This window comes from Etheostoma spectabile, chromosome 4 (assembly GCF_008692095.1).
Source record: "Etheostoma spectabile isolate EspeVRDwgs_2016 chromosome 4, UIUC_Espe_1.0, whole genome shotgun sequence".
NCBI lineage: Eukaryota > Metazoa > Chordata > Actinopteri > Perciformes > Percidae > Etheostoma > Etheostoma spectabile.
In genome coordinates, this window is record NC_045736.1 from 13,101,195 (window position 1) to 13,121,353 (window position 20,159).

The following is a 20,159-nucleotide window of genomic DNA, read 5'->3' on the forward strand; positions in this document are numbered from 1 at the left end:
CTCCAGTACATTCTCCCGGACCAACCAACCAGATGACATCTCTTTGCAATTTCACCCACCATCCAAATCTATTCCTATTCTCTTAACATTCAATATCATCAAGCACTCATTCGATCTTTAAAGGTCCCGTGACATGGTGCTCTTTAGATGCTTTTATATAGACCTTAGTGGTCCCTAATACTGTATCTGAAGTCTCTTTTTATAGACCTTAGTGGTCCCCTAATACTGTATCTGAATTATCTTTTATATAGACCTTAGTGGTCCTCTAATACTGTATCTGAAGTCTCTTTTATAGACCTTAGTGGTCCCCTAATACTGTATCTGAAGTCTCTTTTATATAGACCTTAGTGGTCCCCTAATACTGTATCTGAAGTCTCTTTTATATAGACCTTAGTGGTCCCCTAATACTGTATCTGAAGTCTCTTTTATGTAAAGTGACATTTTCATGCCATGACAGCTTTAAAGGACATACTGTTGTGGTGTGGTCCTTGCTAGGGAAAGTCTTTAGCGCTTAGACTCATCACGGAGATTTGTAACTGAGGGGCGTCTGCCCTGAGCAGCAGCAAGATAAATCCCCCTATGGAGTCCAGACACTGGTGCTGGTGTCTGATGATTCTGATTTAAAAAACAAAGATGGCCCCAGTCCATTTTCTCTTACTTTCACTGCCTCCTACCTGCTGGGGAGCATTTAGACCAGGTAGACCGGTCCAAACCGGCACCTCTACACCACAGCCAACATCCACACGAAATCCACATTGTGTACCATGTGTTGGCAGGAGCTTAGGACCCTGGAACAGCAGAGGCTGTCTAAGGCTCAGTGCAGGCACGGCTAAGCAGGCAGCGGGTAGAACGCCAGCATTGGAGATTTATTTTCATGCACACGCATAGCAGCCGTGCCCTCGCACTGTGTACCGCTGAGGAGTATGAAAACTGATTCACCGCTGAGATCTGATGAACTGCTTCAATCCTCAGCATGCTTTCATCACAAGTCAGTATCTTTGCAGATCATTGTAAAATCGTCTCATAAAAGCAGGTGCAGCACCCCAGCCTCCCCACATCGGCCAGGCTGGATGGTGATTGGACGACCCCAGAGGACAAAACATTTAGACTAATTTGTCAAACATGATGAAGACCAATGAAGGCCAGGTGGCGTCTCTCTGCATTTGTGTGTGTGTGTCTGTGTGTGTGTACACAATAATATTTCAGCAGAGAGGAATGCCCTTCGTTCAGCCCGTGTGATAATTAATGGCTGTCAGCGTCTCTTTAGTGGAAGAAGGCGCTGACAGACAGCACTCCAGAAAACGCAGGGAATGTGTGAACGCCTCACGGGGGTGGATGAGGGTGGAGGAGGGAGTGCAACAGCTGCCCAACTGTCCCTGTTTCAGATGATTTCAGATCATCGAACCTGGGCTATCACCCTCATTTGCTGCCATTTGAGGAATTTCTGGAAATCTGCAAAAGCTGTGCAAAAAGTTATACTGATCTCTCAGCAGCTGACAGCAATACACTGTTAGATACTGTTAGATACTGTTAGATACTGTTAGATACTGCCTGTGTGCGTGTGTGCGTGCATATTATGTATTTTGGCTTTTTCCCTTTCCTTTATTGTGTTAGATTATAGTTTTGTGCCTGTTATAGGTTTACAAGTACAAATGTAAGTTTAAAAAGCCCAAAGTCCCCCCCCCCAAAGGGACTTACTATCTCCAACAGAAAACACTGTTACTTTGTAACATACGTTATAATGCTTGCCTAGCTGCTAGCATAGCACGCCCTCATACTCTGCTTCTGACTGGCTAGTAGTCCTTACCTAGGTACTGTCAGGACCCTCATACTCTGCTTCTGACTGGCTAGTAGTCCTTACCTAGGTACTGTCAGGGCCCTCATACTCTGCTTCTGACTGGCTAGTAGTCCTTACCTAGGTACTGAGCATGTGCGACTCCCAACAACGATGGAACAGAAGTGCGATGTCTCACTCTAGAGCTAAAACAGAGAGCTCAACACACAGGGTGAAAAGAGGAGCTGCAGCAATGTGCAGTACAACAAATTTAAACCATGTAAACCTATTCTAATATAACTTCTAAGTACATTTATTAACCTGAAAATGAGCATAATCTGAAACATCTTGGTCATCATCCAGCTATCAGTGAGTTGCAGGTTTAAGTTTAAGGATGTGTTGCCCTGGTAACAGTACCAAATAAGTGGCTTTAAAGAACCAAAAAGTGCATCTTATCACTGTACATATGGACCTCTGTAAACCTGTTAATATGAGTCTGCCTGTATTCCAGAAAGTTTATATATTATTTACCATACTTAATGTTGCATTTCATTTATATAACTTAATCTTTCTGTCCCAGTGTTACTGCTTGTATCAATTTTGTTTTATAGCCAACGCTTTTAAAATTGATTTGAGTTCCACCTTACCTCACAACTGCGGGCCATTTGTGCAAACAATTCCATCGGTTCCAATGTCAATATGCAATTCTCAGTTTATACAAGGGGAATAAATGGACTTCGGTGGATTGGGAATAGCATCAGTTTCTTCCCTTCCTTATGGATCCGGTGCCCTGTGACCCACAGAGGGGCACCAACATGAGGGGCGATGACGTTTTGGTGGACAGCACCACCTGCTGACTGAACATGCCATGACAGGCTCATCCGGCTGACAGCCGAGAAACTGGATGTAATGGTCCCGTATCGCTCAATAAATATAACCTGCCACCAAGACATGGAACGGGGTCCACTAGAACGCGGGCTTGGTCTTTGGGGTCTTTGAAATCTCTGGTAGAGAAGCCGTTCTGTTGCAACATAAAAAAGGATTTACTTCTCTATTAAATATAAGCAAACATCATGATTTCACTTTCATCCAAAGCTTTTAGCTCTTATGTTTGAATCTATTTTATTGTCATATTTAAACACACTTAAATTATTATACCTTTTAAATCTATTTTACTACTATTTTTCCATTTTTATTATCTGGTGTGCATTCATTTCCAATTGTAAATTTTTTTTAATTGTTTTTAAGGTCTATACATTCTTTTGTCCAATTATCAGCTTGTCAGTCATCTGTGAGGCACTTTTAATTGCACTAACCTGTGTAAAAAGGTGCTAGACAAAAAGATTGATTGATTGATTCAGGGTAAAAAAAACAAAAAAACAGACTTGATAGTAAAAAAAAAAACTTTTGTGGTTGTTTTTCTATTGTTCACCAGTCACAATAAAAACAAAAATAAAAAAAGTGCAAGGGACAAGTGGTAAAGGCAATTAAGGTATAAGTTTAATATTTTTAAAAGAATGCATATACAAAGAACAAAGACTTTAGACAGAGCATTTGGTTTTGCACCAAAACAACAACAGGTTATAATAATAATAATAATTATTATGCTGACTTGGGTTGGAAATCAGCTCAACTCTAAGCCACCAGCAAAGAAAAACAAGAACAAACCAATCACAAAACATCAAACAGTCTCTCTGCCATTGGAGATTTTTATTCAACTAAACCAATCAGAGCTTTTCTTGGAATAAACTGGCAGACAAGAGTTCAGATGAGTTCCGACCACTAAATGTAAAAGGAGTGAAAGTAACCTTTTTTTTTTATATATATTTATATATATATATATATATATAAAATGAAAAAATAAAAACAGAACAGAAATAATGAAGAAAAAAAAAACATTTTGGTAAAAACACCTGGAGCCTACATCGAAATTGTGTTCCAGCTTACATTATAATTACATCTGTTATACCTATCATTTAGAACAGAGACCGAGGCTCAGCTACACGCAGCACCATACAGTCTGAACGGGTACAGACCGGACCGCCCTCCAGACCTTAGACATACCGCATGGGTAAAACACAGCAGGAAGGCACCGAATTCTGACCTGGCGCAGAATTCTGGTGGAGGTTCTTGTTCATTGACCAGTTGTCCAAGTATGGATCTCCAGATTTGGCCGCCAAGGGACATTCGTTTTAGGGCTCTGACACACCAATGTGACGGCCGACCGTCGGCCGGACTGATCAGTCGGCTCCCGTCTCTCAAAGCGGAGCCTCGGAACACACCGAAGCGACGGCGACCTGAGCGTACGTTCTGCGCGTGCCAGAGACGTATTACGTCACCGTAACAGGAGACGACGACGATCTGTATTGTCGCCCCCCAAAAATGAAAACCGGAAAGGATTTAACATCTCTCTGGATCTACTAACCACAGAGCACGCCGTCGTCAGTCACAGTTTTTTTTTTTTTTGATAGTAGTCAAGAAGGATCATCGTTGTCATTACCTGCTGAATGGAAGAAAATACGATGGCTAGCAACAAGACGATACCGGCGTTGTCAGCTCCGGTTTTCTCATGCACAGATTCACTGGTCAAGGGGTAGCACTCCACCGATCAGATCGTTCATTGAGTCCAACTGATTTAAAAAGTCAAATCTGCCAAAATGGATGCCGACGGCTAATCTGACTGACGTAAAACACAGAGCAGACTCTGAGTCACCGACCTCGCCAGACGGTCCGACGGCCGATAATCGGGTTGGTGTGTCAGCGCCTTCCCACGGGTGTCTCTGCTGTACCCGTTCTGAGTGTAAGGTGATGCCAATGTTAAAACAGTATCCTGCTTTACCCTCCCTTGGTCACGCATAAAGAACACAACGCTTGTTCTGCTAACACTGTTTAAGTTCCCTGCATCTGAAGGGCCAATTCCTCTTGGTCGACTACTGGACCCTTTACTTCTGGATGCCTTTAGCTCTTCAAGTGATTACTACTCCAAATGGACTGCACTGTGAAAGTCCACACTAAAGAGGACCTGATGCTAGATGGCAATATCTACTAATTAAGTTTCCACTGTGTGGAGTTTTAGCCGTATTGCTCTGAATTAACGAGTTCTGTCGAACCCACACAGTTATCTTAGTGGTTAAGAGCGCGCCTATGTGGAACATGGAATAAATATCTCAGACTTGTGTGTTTGAGGGGAAAAGGGGGGTTGGCAAACAAAAAACCCTACTTTGTTAGCATTTTCTTCTGGTAGTGCTGAGAAAGAACGTAGGGATCAGCTGGTGAGTGTGCTCGTCAAAGAGGGGATGGGACCAGCAGCATGAGCAGCCACCAATCAGGCAGCTGGGAGGGGCTGGGGCTTATAACCATGAAACCTCTCAATTGGCTGGACGTCTAAAAGTCGATTAGGCCACAATCAAAATCATCTATCAAAAGCTTGACAGGGTGAATTCTACTTGTGTGTAAGCTTGGTATGTGGATCCCCGTGCGAGGCTATGCCACCCTGCCCAGAACACAGCCAGGTTGGGTCGATCCGCCCCAAACTCAGACTTAGGGGTGAAGCTTCTTTTTATTGCAGAGAATTATCTGGAACTTTGCAGGCTGTTTTCTCTCTAGTCTTCTCTGTGGAGGGCAACACTGTCAACCAACCTTAGCAGAGGGAGGGAAAGGGGTGTGGTGGCAGGGGAGGGTGTGTGTTTTGTGTGTGTTTCGCGTGTGTGTGTGTGTGTGTGTGTGTGTGTGTGTGTGTGTGTGTGTATGTGTATATTTACGTTTTTAAGATTCATGTTATGTGTTGTGTGTGCGCGCTTTTAAAAAAGGTAGGAGCCTCTCATAGCAGCACACACTTGCGTTTCTTCTTGGGCTCTGGGGGCTCCAATGCAGCCAATATCGCCTCATCAAACACATTCTTTAGGCCTTTCTGTAAACAAAAACACACAAACACACATGCTCAATGGGCAACGCAAACAAACAGATCAATTAAAAAAAAAAAAAAAAAAAAAAAGTAGAGGAGAAGAGGGGAAACAATAACAGCTTAAACAGGGAAAATTACTGGGTGAAAACAAAGCAGCATTGGACATCATAAAGTGTAGTGTCATAAGACAGTGGGATGTTAGAGTGCTGTTGGGGACAAAACAAAATCAACAAATATGTAAGGGATTTCCAGAAGATCAAATCTGAGCTATGACAAACAACTCAAGAGAACGTTCTTTTTTCTCAGAAATGTGGTTAGCTGTGTGAGCCGGATTGGAAGTGTAGTTGACCTGTGACAGTTGAAACCAAAAGGCAAGTCAAACAAGACAGTGGAGAAAAAAGGGGAGCCCCAACTACCACACAAAACAAAAATATGTGGCTATTTTCATTCCACACCTCCTGGTTCTTCCCTTTTTTTAATACTTCATTGGCTCTGTTCTTCAGTCATGAATTGCTGACTACAACAGGCCATCCAGAGTCACAATAACTCCTCTTAGCCTCAGAGGTACATGTTTCTTCTCTCTTTCTATTTGCAGCAGAGCTGCTTTCACCATGTGCTTGGTCATGTGAAGTAATCAGAGCTGCTCTAACAGTGACCCAGTAAGCCCCTCGGCGTTGACTAACCCTACTAAATTCCAACAAAGCACTGGGAAAAGAAGCAGGCCAGAGAGGAGAGCAAGTTAATTTGTCCTTTATTAATTCATTTCAGTTTCACACAATTATAGCTTCTTCTTTTTTAGCATCTGGACTTCCAAGAGAGCAGGATATGCACCACAGTTAATGGCACATGTGTCATATATAGAGAAAGTTGGGCCAAAATAAGTCAACAAAAAAGCATTCTTCAGAAAATTACAAATTCAAGAAACATTAAGTTTAGCTCAGCTATACACCACATCAATCAGACAGCACCCTTAAGGTACCAAACAGGAAAGTCTATATTTAGTGGTATTTATGTTGTCAAAATGGCCAAACACTCCCTACATATGACTCGAGTACTTAGCCCTACTTGTAAACCATTGCCAGACCCCAAGTTCTGTTTATTCAAACATCAACAGTAGTACAAAAAATACATTAGCATTAGAAATGGAAGCTCTGTTTAGTGTGGAGCAATGTGAAGCCTCCACCTTGGTCCAAACCCCCCTCACATCAACTACTACAGGACAGAGGGAGAGACTGACTAAAACAATGGCGAGCTACAATTACGTCCTATGTCCTCTGAGAGATACTGCTCCACTGTTGGCCAGGGGCCACATTACTAAGCACTGGGCCAAAGCAGGAAAACTAGGAATAATACAGTTGTGAAGTTTGGGATTCATGATAAAGCTGAAGTACCACCCCAGGAATAAGATGTGAAGTATGTTAGCACACCAACCCAATAAAAGGTCAGCAGTTATGGGTTAGAGTAGTGGTCTGGGTCTCAAAAGGTTGTCTGGTAGACTGAGTCTATAGAATAGTAACATGAGTCTACAGAGTAGGAGTTTGAGTCTATAGAGTAGTAATATAAATCCACAGAGTAGGAGTCTGAGTCTGGAGTTAGATCAGAACCCGACTGATGGATTGGTTAGTGAGATGTCTGGAGTTGAGATTGGTCCAGGTTTCAAAAGCAGCTCATGTAAATACATGGAGAGGGGGAAGGAGAGAGGAGATAAAAGAATGAAAAATGCAGGAAATAATGGAAGGGGAGGAAGAAATGAGAGCAGTGGCACAGAGAGTTTAAAATATACAGCATTTCCTCTTTCTCTGCGTCTCAGGTGGCTCTAGGGCAGCTAGGATAGCTTCGTCAAATACATTCTTCAGCCCTCGCTACGGCAGGAGAAGGAAAAGAGAACAGCACAATTAGCACAGCAAACACAGAAAGAGATAGATAGGAGAGGAGGATAAGAGGAACATGGCAGAACAAGGAGGAAAGTACTTGTGCAAAATGCAAAGAGAAGGTGAGAGTTACAGGACAAGATGCATGGCACAAAGATGATGGTGCTGAGAGGGACTCTACAGCAAAGAAGAGAGGGTGCAGCGGGCCGTGGACTGAGTGCTGAGATCCGAGAGGAAACAGGAAATTACATCAGCAGCTATGCAACAGTTGTGCCAGGGAGAGAGGGGGAGGAGGAAGGAAGGGGCAGAGCAGAGAGGTGGGGGCTCCACCTCAACTTCATCAACTCTATTGTTCTCTGCCTGAGTGTGGCCTAGCTCATTTGTTTTCTTATGCATCATGTTCTCTCTGCTTGCTTTCCTCGGGTTTCTAACAGTGATGCACCAATGCCAACAAAAGTACTCATGACTAGCTCGAACCAATATTCAATATAATAGAGTTTAGAAAAAGGACATACAAGCTGCCTACTTTTGGTCTCACTAAAAGCCTTTAACTTGTTTGATCTACACATTGGCCATTACAATTCCAGGGCTCAAAATACTTTTGAACTGGCACAAGTAACTTTTAAAAATTGCATGGACTAAAAACACTAACTTTACCAAAAGATTTTTCTCTCCACTTCTGCCATGGCGCAGACTGATCTCATGAAATGGTGTACGTATGATACGCCAATTCGTATGCCCTTATTGCCGTGTTATCAAGCCGCATACTCGCTTTTTAGCAAGTTACATACATGTAGCTCGCAAAGACAATTTAAGCCATTTAGCTGTGAAGTTCCCGATATCTTATCATTTTTGCTAAACCAGGTCTATGTCCTTCAGAGCTGCACTGTTCCCATTGGCAAATTGTAGCTACTACTAGCACGTTTTTACTCGGATCCCAGGACACGTTGCGCCGGTAATCTCAAGAATAAAAAAATAAGTCCAAAAGAAAAGTCCAAATTAGTGTCACTCTCATAGGACTTGTGTATGTTGGGAGGAGCCCATGGACTGACCCTCCTTACAAAAAACCCTACGAGACTCCACTCTAAAAGGGTTACAGGTTCTTCTACACACCAGCCCTGCAGCGGCTCAAGGAAGACAGTTTACAGTAACCAGGATGCACTGTGGTCTGGAGCAAGGTTTTTAAGCCATATGAAACCCTTCTGAGGATCTATAATTGAACAGTAAGAACAGTCACCGAAACCAAACTGGCATGCAAAACAAAACTCATCAACCATAGCGTGCACAGGCCAGGGGGAATATGGACATGTTCCTCTTTCCTTCTGATCTCGTATTTCTTGCCATTGAGTTGTGAATTATGTGTGTTCAAGAGTGTATACAGTATGTGTGTGACAATACATATTTTCATATATGTTACCTGCGTGAGGGCTGAGCACTCGACATATTTCACAGCCTTGAGATCTCTTGCCAGCTTCTCGGCTGTCTCCGGAGTGATGGGCTTTTGCTTGTTCTTGGCCAGCTTCTCTATAGTGGAAGGGTCATCCCGCAAGTCGATCTGAGTGCCAACTAGCAGGAAGGGCGTCTTTGGACAATGGTGGGTGATCTCTGGAACCCACTGGATACACAAACACAGAGTTAAGCATTGGTCAACATACTGCATCACAAGCACTTAATACTGAGGTTTCTTCGGTGTGGTTTTCTCAATAATAATAATACATTTTATTTATAACGCACTTTTCATTCCAAAGAATCTCAAAGTGCTACACAGGAGAATAATAACAAAAAACAATCAGCACAAAAATGCCTTTCTGAGTAAAAAAGTCTTCAGTTCAGCTTTGAAAGTGTCCAGGTTCTGCACTGCTCTCAGGTCACTCGGGAGCTGGTTCCAGAGCCGTGGTGCAGCTGAACAAAAAGCTCGGTCACCCATAGTACAAAGCCTTGTGGTGGGGACCTGAACACCAACTCAAGTTTGGTCAGCTGTCAGTAGAGGTCAGAATGTTCAGATCCACCGCAAATATAATCTCAAGAGTCTTTCACAAAGGTCTAGAAACTACAGCTCTCTTTCCTGTGTCTTTGTAAACAGCTACAACATTTGAGTGGGTTTTATGTCCATATTTGATGCAAAACTGGTTTGTAGTCCTGTATGGCACAGTCAGATTTGAAATGATTTGTTAGCATTCAACAACCATCATGTGTTGATCATGTATTTTAACACACAAAAAAAATTAATATATATATATATATATATATATATATATATATATAAAAATTAAAAAGAAAGCATCCATTTTTGAATGAATGAACTTATTGGTTATAACCAAAGGGTAGGGTCAGAAGTTACAGAATAATCAGCCCCCCCCCCCCCCCTCACAGTTTTGAGAGAAACAAACAATTAAATTAAAATTATACCAAAAACAAAACTAAAGAACATATACACCAGACAATGTTCTACATACATGCATACATACAGTGGGTATGCATATGCCATACGCCTGCCTACACATACATACACGCCTATATATACCCATAAGGGTCTGTACTTACACACTTTACAGGGCTGGGCAATATAGAGAAAATCAAATATCACAATATTCTTGACCAAATACCCTGATGCCGATATTTCGACGATACTGTATGGTTGACTATTGGTGCTTTACCAAAATGTTATTTAGAAAATGAGATTTTTGATAAATAATCACCAGAAAGAATTTATTGACTTAGTGGCGTAAATGTAAAATAAAGAACAGCTAGAACAGTCTGGTAAATTGAAAAAATGACATCACTTTACGGTAATGCCGCCTGTAAAACTAGGAAAAGACAACACTTACCATATTACGATATATCCTAAATCTAAGACGATATCTAGTCTCATATCACGATATCAATATACCATCGATATATTGCCCCAATGACAACCCTAACGATAATGACGTTCATCATCATAATCAACATTCTCACAGAACACTAGTACTCAATGTCTGTACTTATCTTGTGTCCCGTCTTTGAACCGTTTTTTAAATTTAATATAATATTTAATAGAATCCCTAATATGTTTTAATTCCTCTGGTAATGTGTTCCATGACTTCACACCACAGACAGACGTGCACCTGCTTTCCATCCCTGTGTTACAGGTAGGTTGTTCCCAATTGAGTTCACCTTTCACAACGGATTGGGAAACGACCAGTGGCAAAAAAATAAAAAAGGAAGAGATTGACTTGCCTTTTCTTTGACGTTTTCAAAAGAGGAGGGGGACACGACGGAGAAACAGACAAGGAAGACATCTGTTTGGGGATAACTCAGAGGTCGTAACCTGTCGTAGTCTTCCTGACCTGGAGAAACCACATAAAGACAGGTTTACCATCGTGTTACCAGCGCTGATACATTGAACAAAAACGGGCTCTCTCTGCTGGCAGAATGAGGCACAGCACCAACGCTGCCGTCTTCACACCCTACGGTCACAAAAGTTGGGATGTGGATGGAAAGTAAAGGAAGGTCAACATGTTTTCCATGATTTCCATTAAACATAACACCACCATTTCACATTACAAAAGGGTATATATATATATATATATTATTTAATTATATATATATATATATATATATATTCACAATGGCTTAATGGGCAATAGTTACATTAAACTGGGTGACGTGAACAAACAAGGTACAAAAGTGTAAGTTGGAATAGGAAAGACATACCTGCTGTATCAAACAAGCCCAGAGTGTAGGGCTCGCCTCCAATCATTACAGTTACAGCATAATTATCAAACACCTACAACACAGAACAAAACCAATGGTTAGCTGGCTTGAAAAATAGTGAATTATGTATACATTTTATTACCATTAGAGTAGGGTTGTGCAATAGAATGACAAATTGGGTGGCAGGATACAGAAAATGTTGCAATTCTATATTGATTTTTAGGTTCAAGATCCGATTCAAAATCAATTTAATTCAAAATTGCAGTATGTAAATGTAGTTAATTTTCCCATGGACACACATGAGTACGTAACATCCAAAAGTAGTAACTGTAAAAACTAAGGTGCGAAGTGCAAAAGTCCTGATGTATTTATTGCACCTCTGCTCTGCTAAGATTTACTATTTGAGTTCATCAGCTTGATACACTGATCTGGGAGGTTCTTAATGCTCTGAGTTTTTGATATTGTTGACAATTATCAGTGATGCTAGGGCTGACTTAACGACGGATACTGATTAACCACTGCCCAGGCTTTCTGAATTCAGACTTCTAGTCTACATGTACAATGGCATAGCCTGTAGTTAGGCTAATAGGCATAAATCGGCAGTAATTACGTGTATCAAAACCAAAATCTGACACATAACATCCTGTTGAAATGAATACTAGTTCAGTATTTAGTTATCCAAACTCCAATACCAATCTTAAACATTATGAGTAAAAGACAGTTGTCCATGCGCTTACCGTAGGTACATATTCAGAAGGAAACTTGTTTGTGGTGTAAGAGATGAGCAGGCAGGTTTTACCCACAGCACCGTCCCCCACTACAACACACTTGATGGTCTGCATGGCTGGGTTTTACAGTCTTCGCTACTCATTCAAGATCTGGAACAGAAAAATAAACAGAAAGGAAACTTCATTACTGGGTGGAATTGCTTATTGGACAGACTGTAGCAAAGTCATCATGAGCAAAGGTAAAAACCGCAAAATAGAGCAGGGGTCAGCAAAAAACCCTCCTCAAAGCGAGCTGGAGGAGGGTCTGGTTACTCCACATAGATTACATGGGGGGGGGGGGGGGGGGACACGTGCTCTGGAGTATTGACATTTTCTTAAACCAGTCACAATTGTCTTGGCCGGGGCTAAGCCCTGGAGAAAGGCCCCCACAATATGAAATTTTCAGGATACTTATGTCACAATATTATATTATTGTGATGTATGACCCCCCCCCCATGTCAATTTTTTTCCAACTTGAAAATGATGTCCCTGAAGGAAAACTTTGTATCCGTTCATCACCCTTCAATTTTATTGCTGTGAAATGGGACAAGCAGACAAACTGACCAACGCATATAATAAAAGGTCAATGCTGGCGTGTATCAAAACAGTATTGCCAAGGAAAATATTTTGATACTACGCTGTATCGAGTTCCCCCTACATTAGAATGAAATACTAGTAATACTATAGATGTGTCAAGCAATAACAGATCATATTATCCTCAACTGATATTTAACAGCGTTTTATGTATTACAAATAATAAAGCATTGACAATACGCTCACAACTTGTCAATATGTTAAGGACTATTCCATGACAGTCAAGGTCAAAGCTGCAGGAGGTAAAAAGGGTTTAAAGTGCTCATATTATGGTAATTTTCAGGTTCATAATTGTATGTAGAGGGTGTACGAGAATACAATGTTATGGAAAAGTCCGTAACATGGTGACAGTTGTGAGCGTATTGTCAGTGCTTTATTATTTGTAATATATACACAACATATCAACTTAAATATAAGTTGATAAAAAACACCATATATTTGTTGTACTGCACATTGCTGCAGCTCCTCTTTTCACCCTGTGTGTTGAGCTTGCTGTTTTAGCTACAGAATGAGACATCTCACTTCTGTTCCATCTTTGTTGGGAGTTGCACATGTGCAGTAGCTACGCAAGGACTACTAGCCAGTCAGAAGCGGAGTAAAACATGCATAAAGGAAAAGTGAACAAAACATAAAAAGCAAAATAAGCACTTTAAAGTTCATCCACCACAAAGAATTGGCACAGTTTGTTGTCTCGTTACTTTAAAGTTCAGTAAATGAGGCAGTAAGAATATCTCATTAATTCAATTTGTAAGTGATTGTGACTCAAATCTCACATCCCATTGAACATCAGACCCGTCAGTTCTGTTGCACACCAGCAACCAAAGAAACAAAAAACGCTGAGACGTTACGGTTTTAAAACCGTTTCCCAGGTTATTGGGGGTGCATACCGCTTTAAAACCAACATGAAATACGTAGCTCAGCGTTTTGTTTTGTTGTTAAACTGTGTGTAAAATGAGCGGTGACGCTACATCACCGCTCCCCACGGTATCGTCTATTTGCTGGATAGTTTAAAGGTATCAGTCGGTAGCTAGCTAACTAACATTAGAACATAAGCCCGTTGACAGCAACGTTATTGTTCATATTTTGGCACGTTTCTGACCGTAGTGGTCATAGTGACTGAAAGTATGACGTAAGATGCAAAAAGAAAAAGTACACGCTGTTTTCAGGTACTGTTAATTTATGACGTCCAACATTCTCTCTCTCCCCCTCCCCCCCGGCGCTGAAAATTTGTTTGCCTTATCATAGTAGGAAAAGCACAGGTGTTACTAACAAAATTAACAATGAATCTGGTGTAATCACGTGTCCCAGTAGCCACCACAGCGTAACAGTTTGCATAAACAACGAGGACCTTCAAACTGAAGCGGCTACATAGTATTCAGCTAAAGCCCAAAACACTCAAACCAGCTGATATTCTCTGCCATGGGTTTATATAATAGGACATTGAACATCTTTTGGATTATGGACTGTTGAAAATAGAAAACAAATAATCGGAAGTAGAGCTGCAATGATTAATCGATTCGTTGACAACTATTAAATTAATCACCAACTACTTTGATAATTGATTACCCGGCATCAAATTCCAAATGAGTGAATATTTGCAAAATACAATAAAGTTTCAGTTTAAACATTAAATATCTTGTATGGAAAAAAACCTTGCCCTTCCTTTTTTTTCCTAAACTTAATTGAATTCCAGACCCCACAGAGCACCTTCAAAACATCCGACTGAACTTCTTGAGCACCCTGGACTTTTCTAATCTAATTAAACATCTTGTCTTTGTAGTGTATTCATGTGAATATAGGTTGAAAACATTGACATTTTTCAATATCTTCTGGCACTTTATAGACCAAACATCTAGCCAAATCAACTAACCGGGAAGTCAACAGATTAAGTCAACTATGAAAATAATCAATAATAAATAATCAATAATTCTTAATCTGAAGATGCCCCCTTGGACTGTGGGAAATTCATGCTTTGATAATGAAAGTAATCGTTGCAGCACATTCATTTTAATATTTACACTTGTACTTTTCCTACTGTGACATGTCGAAATGCCTTCAAATTAAAAAGGCCTTTAAGATAAGTGACACAATAATCGTTGACCTTGAATCTGTGCCCATAACAACGTGACGCATCTCGGTGCATTTAGAGACAATACGCTACATAGTATTTCCCTGTTTCTCCACCACAAGTTACAGTAAGTCAGTGCCAAGCCACTGCAGATCTCTGCACCACTGAGTGGGGGTGGGGGTGTCATTGAGAGAAGGACTAAGGCTGAGGAGGATTAAGGCTGAATCCCATTTCTCCATTTTACCCCTACCCCTTACCTGCAGGCCAAAGTTACTGAGTGAACGCGGTTTAACAAAGGAACAGAACACGGGTGGATGTCCTGCAGAAATCCAACGGTAGAGATTTCATCAACATACCAATCCCTTTGCAAAACAAGCTGGTTGGTTAGATAGGCCTTCCTTTTGTATGTTTGAATGTTTGGTGGAAATCACAGACCAAAGAGTCTGAAATTAAAAGGTTGATTACACATTTGTCACTGATTGAAATTTCAAATTAAGAGCTTGTCAACATGAGTGTGTCATCTTGCTATAGAGTAATCTTATTTGTCCTCATATTTTCCTGGCGGGAGATGGGAGAGGAAGCCATAATACAACTCTTTATAATGTATATTTTCAATAAGAGCAATCTATCTATAGAAACATTTCTTCAAAAACGGCTTATACGAATGTTGATACCAATATTATTTTGTCCTTACCTTGCTGCCTACTAACACCCAATTTACAAAAACGTGTTATCATATTAAAACACAAGGCAAAAATAAAATTTCAAGAAACACCTGGTCAAAAAATACAAAGTTTTCCTGTAGAATAAGTTCTTGTGGTAAAATACTAAACAAAAAAATCTGATTAAAGAGTATAGCTGCTCCTGGTAATGGCCAACTAATAGATTACACCAGTGGAGGCATCCAGACTCAACAGCTGGCAACCTTGACTAAAAGACTGTTTCTTTCAGACTCGAGAGAGGTTACCCCGACTGTAGACAAAACTGTGCAACTAAGAAGGAACACAGATGTGAAAAGGTTAGAGCATGCCACTAAACACAATCAATAAAACGAGGCGCTGCGCAGCAGAGTGGGATACTAAGACCAAAGAATATCATCCTCCATGTGTTATTAATCAGACGCATAATGTGTAATATTGCTGGTTTATATGCATGTTAGAGTTTTTTTTTTTTTTTTTTTTTTTTCTTACCATTGAGCTGTTATGTTGTGTATTAACTGTTCAAAATTTGGCATATTGGTGTGATTACCCATGATAATAATGAGACCTTTGTAGGACAAGTGGTGGGTGCTGTAGATGTCCCTTTGCAGTCTGAAGGGACTTTAATCTCACTGGTAGTTGTCTGAGAAACCTGTCTCCTCTGAATTTTCATGTGAAGAGCAGAGAATATTGTGTTGTCCCAGTCCAGAGACACAGGGTTTGATAATCAGTTGTGGTGCCTTCAGTTTGGAACTGTGTGTTTAATAAAAAGGCAACTGCCAAAGCTCGTGGGTTGAAAAGCAGTGAGGGTTTACCAATGCCTGCTGTCAGAGAAATTAGGGATGAACGATGAATCAAATTGATTGCGTTGTAATAGAACACAATTTTCAAATTGCAAAAGCTGCGTTACATTTTTTTTTTATACTGCTACATAATCTGACCAACCATAGGCTCGGAAAAACCTGGTCCTGTGGGCTTAACGTGCTGCCCTATGTTGCCATGTGAGAATGAGAGTAGATAAGGAAAACAACTTGTAAAAAGCCAGGCACAAGCTTTGATGCTACCAGTAATACTGTGGGGCCAGGGCTGGGTTTGGAATCCACTTTGTACATATTACATTATTCTAAGAGTAGCTAGCTCCTTTGGGAAATAGCTCAGTGCATACTGTGTACGTAGCAACTATGTAGGGAGCGTGTCAGTGGATGCACCAAGAGCAGATAGATGTTGGCAGAGGAGAAATTCACAGTGAAGTGGTCAAGTGGTGGTGAAGGTATAATGCAGCCGCTACTCAAGAATTAAGAACTTTACTTCATACATTCCATTAGCAGGACCACAGGTAGTACAGGTACGACAGGAAAGTATGGAAAGAGAAGTGATGGGAGGGCCGTGTAGAGGAAAGAGGCAGAGTAGAGTACAGGAGAGAGGGGAAGGATAGGCTACAAGTCTTATTTATTAAATCTACAACCGTGTACTGTACTGTGTGAAGCCCTTCTCGTGTCAGCATGTGGCACAAAATAAAACTCATGCACTTCAGCACTGCTGCTGGAAAAAAAAAAAAAATCCTAGGAGAAATGTGCTTTCCTACACCTCACAGTGTGATCTAAACTGTGATCACTCTGCTATAAAGACCGATAAATATCCAGTGTGTTGTAAACATTCTCTAATTTTCTGCTTTATGTAGACATTCTCCAAGATGTCTACATAAAGCAGCCATATTAAGTGCTGTTTTGATCACCTAAGTTTAGATGGGCCCTCACTGGTTTGGGTATTTGGGTCATCTGGGTCATTTGGGTTATACTTTCCAACACACAAAGTCAAGAAAAAGCTGTGGCTCAGGCACCGACTAAATCAACTATTAGTACTTATTAGTAGTTAATGAAACCAATAACAGGTATTTGGAACAGATATGCATTTACAGTGAAAATAAAAATCTTTAAGTCAAAATTAAGATTTTGGAATGTTACAAACTCCAACCCACAACTTTGTTCAAACGCTTTTAGCAATTATTTAATGAATTAAAAACCTTTAACAGAATACCCAGTAACAGATTGTCAAATAGTGTTGTGGGCGGGACATTTAGTCAGACTCAGTGGTGAGTGAAACCAAAGCAGAGGGACAGACAGAGACTGTGGCCGAGCCAATGTAGAGTACTTGTTAATGAATTGGTTATCAGGCAAATAAAACTGCCAAAACACGGCCCGATAATGGCAAGTTGTCAGGCGACAACAGTCAATGTCAGTATGACATAACATGGCATACTGAAATTTGTGAAATCCATGAAATAATAAACTTCTCATTACAAACAAAAATGATTTAAAAAAAACTAAAAAAGGACAATGGGAATCATTTCAGAAACGTAGCTGTCTATGATAGATTGAATTCCAGTGACAGCCTTTGTTGTGTTTGATTGCTAATTTGTAGCTAAGCTAGCAGTCATTTCAAAAAGGTTTTAGCTATCTATGATTAATTGATTGCTAACGTTACCTCAAAACACCATTCAAGTGACAACCTTGTTGCGTTTGATTGCTAATTTGTAGTCAGCAGTGAACCAACTCCGTTAAGTAGGTCCATTTTTGCTGTATTAACATTACAGAAGTCTCTCGTTAGCATCTTATAGACTAATGTTGCAACGTAACGTATGTGAAACTCACATCTTAACTCGTCACAAACTAACGCATGTGCGACTCAAATCTGCACTCGACTTACATCGGGGAGTGACAGTCGCATTTAAGGGGCGCTATGCAGTTTTGGCCATTTCTTTGCTGTTTTCTCGCAGGTTTCTCTTCAGAGCGCCCCCTAGAGGTTTCTCTAAAGAGCTCCCCCTACAGCTTCTGAATAGATATTTTGCAGCTCCTACTTTACTTGTGTCTGACTCCTTGCTCGGTCAATCTGACGTTCCTCTTTCTCCGTTCTTCCAACAATGCTTTCCTAAGTTTCTGCCGGTTCCTGTATGGGGGGGGCGTGAATAAGTGCGAGCCTCGAAGCAATTTGTTACACGAGACCTGACATCACACGATACTTCCTGACACTGAGTTCAGCTTGATGTGGCAGTTTTCATACAATATTAATTCCTAATTGAAATTTACTCTGTAAAGCAAGAAATGTTGGTCTGTTGACCAGCTTCTGAAAACTGTTTTTAACGTGCATGTGAAAGGCACTGAAGGATTGGTCAAAGCTTCTCTCTAAAGTCATCTGAAACTTTTAGTGATGCAGTCAAGCACAGGCTTGATGAGGAAAACCCTGTTCTTTGCACTTTAACTCATGCACTTTAAGCACTTTATAATGTAGGCTAGACTATGTCATGTTTGTAAATTCGCTGCTGTTTATATGGATTGTTTTGCTCTCTAATGTATAAAGTGGATATCATGTATTTTGTAAAATTTCAATAAAGTTATTTAAAAAAAAAAAAGAAAACCCTTGGACATCAGGCCGTTTGAAGACTTCAGTTCAAAGAGAGAGTCTAAATCATGAGCATGTTCTAAATTATCCAAAGATTAACTTTTGAACGTATTACATTAATGTCCTTACAACTTACATGTCTAACTATGCGACCAAGAGTGGCGTGATAAACTGTTAGCATCAGCTTGTAAGTGTAATTGTCGTTAAATGCATAATAAAACCTTCCAAGCTTACACCTGAGAGACGGTTACCACTACAAGTTAACGTTACCTTGAGCTAGGATGCCCTAGCCTTAGCTGCTGTGTTTCGGCCACATCCCCGGCCTCAATGTGGCCTAGCTAATTTCCTGCCGGCTGTTTAAACGAAAAAGAAATGTACCTGTTATACTTCTGTCCCTTTTCTTTTTACACAGTCAGTCTCATGATGTTTACCCTAGCATCCACACATTGCACGGTATAGCTAACTGTATAATCAGAGACCCTGTTGAATCATATAATAAAGCAAGTAACCTAGCGTTTGTTACGCCTTTTTATTCAGCTCGTTAGCCAGCTAACCGCTAGATTGTAACGTATTGTATTTACTGCTTTAATTACGACACGTGGAAGTCAAATTGTCATAGCAAATACATTCGATTAGAAATACGGCTTGTAAAGACCGAGGAGGTTTATTTAGTAGCCGGTCCAAAAGGTATAGACCTGCCTGTCTGCTTGCTGTGCTAACGTTGCTGTCCACCTCAAATAGCTTGCTAGCTAACTGCCTGAGCTAGCTAGCTAACATTAGCGGATGTTATTGCTGAATGAGATATCTAATTTGATAATTACAACTAATGTGCCACAGATATACAACATATACGCTCTCAACAACATTCAACATATCAACGAACCACAGTTGTAGCCAAATAACCAACAAAAAGACATTTTCCCGTACCGTATCCTCTATTTGTGTCTTTACGCCGGGCGTTGGCAGCTCCGCGCTAGGGGCTTCCCAGTCAACAGAACAGGGACACGTTGCGTGCTTCGATATGTACTACGTAATGACGTTAATCATTTTCACTACAACCAGGCTACCTATCTTGAACCGGGGCCAAAAACCAAATGGGTCAATATGGTCTGCGGTTTCAACATTGAAAAACACATAATTTGTGGTATTTAAGTACTGTAAATATATCTCAGCTGCAGCTTATAGGGCAGCTTGTAAATAGTTATTAATGTAACAGTTATCATTGTGTTCCACCCACATTGTATGGGCAATTACATTGTGTCCTCGTATTAATTCATCCAATAAAATCTTCAGTTATATAAAGCTTGACAAATGTAATACATTAAAAAGGTGTCTGCATTGAGAATGCACATGTAGGGAGTGTTAAAATGTGCTCAATACAAAATATT

The 20,159-nt window shown here is 40.6% G+C and overlaps 1 protein-coding gene across 2 annotated transcripts; it reads right to left on the minus strand.

Annotated features, from left to right (window-relative positions):
* Positions 1–3,252: 3,252 nt before the first annotated feature.
* Positions 3,253–19,813, minus strand: cdc42 (cell division cycle 42). 2 transcript variants are annotated; one of them, XM_032514213.1, is made up of 6 exons: positions 19,699–19,813; positions 11,983–12,123; positions 11,246–11,318; positions 10,769–10,878; positions 8,967–9,164; positions 3,253–5,684 (listed from the first exon to the last, which is right to left on the minus strand). In XM_032514213.1, exons 2-6 carry the CDS (start codon positions 12,085–12,087, stop codon positions 5,595–5,597), a joined length of 576 nt encoding a protein of 191 aa, XP_032370104.1. In that variant the 5' UTR covers positions 12,088–12,123; positions 19,699–19,813; the 3' UTR covers positions 3,253–5,594. The 2 variants fall into 2 exon arrangements, with proteins under 2 accessions (XP_032370104.1, XP_032370105.1); XM_032514214.1 differs by lacking the exon at positions 3,253–5,684 and adding an exon at positions 7,179–7,540.
* Between the last annotated feature and the right edge of the window lie 346 nt (positions 19,814–20,159).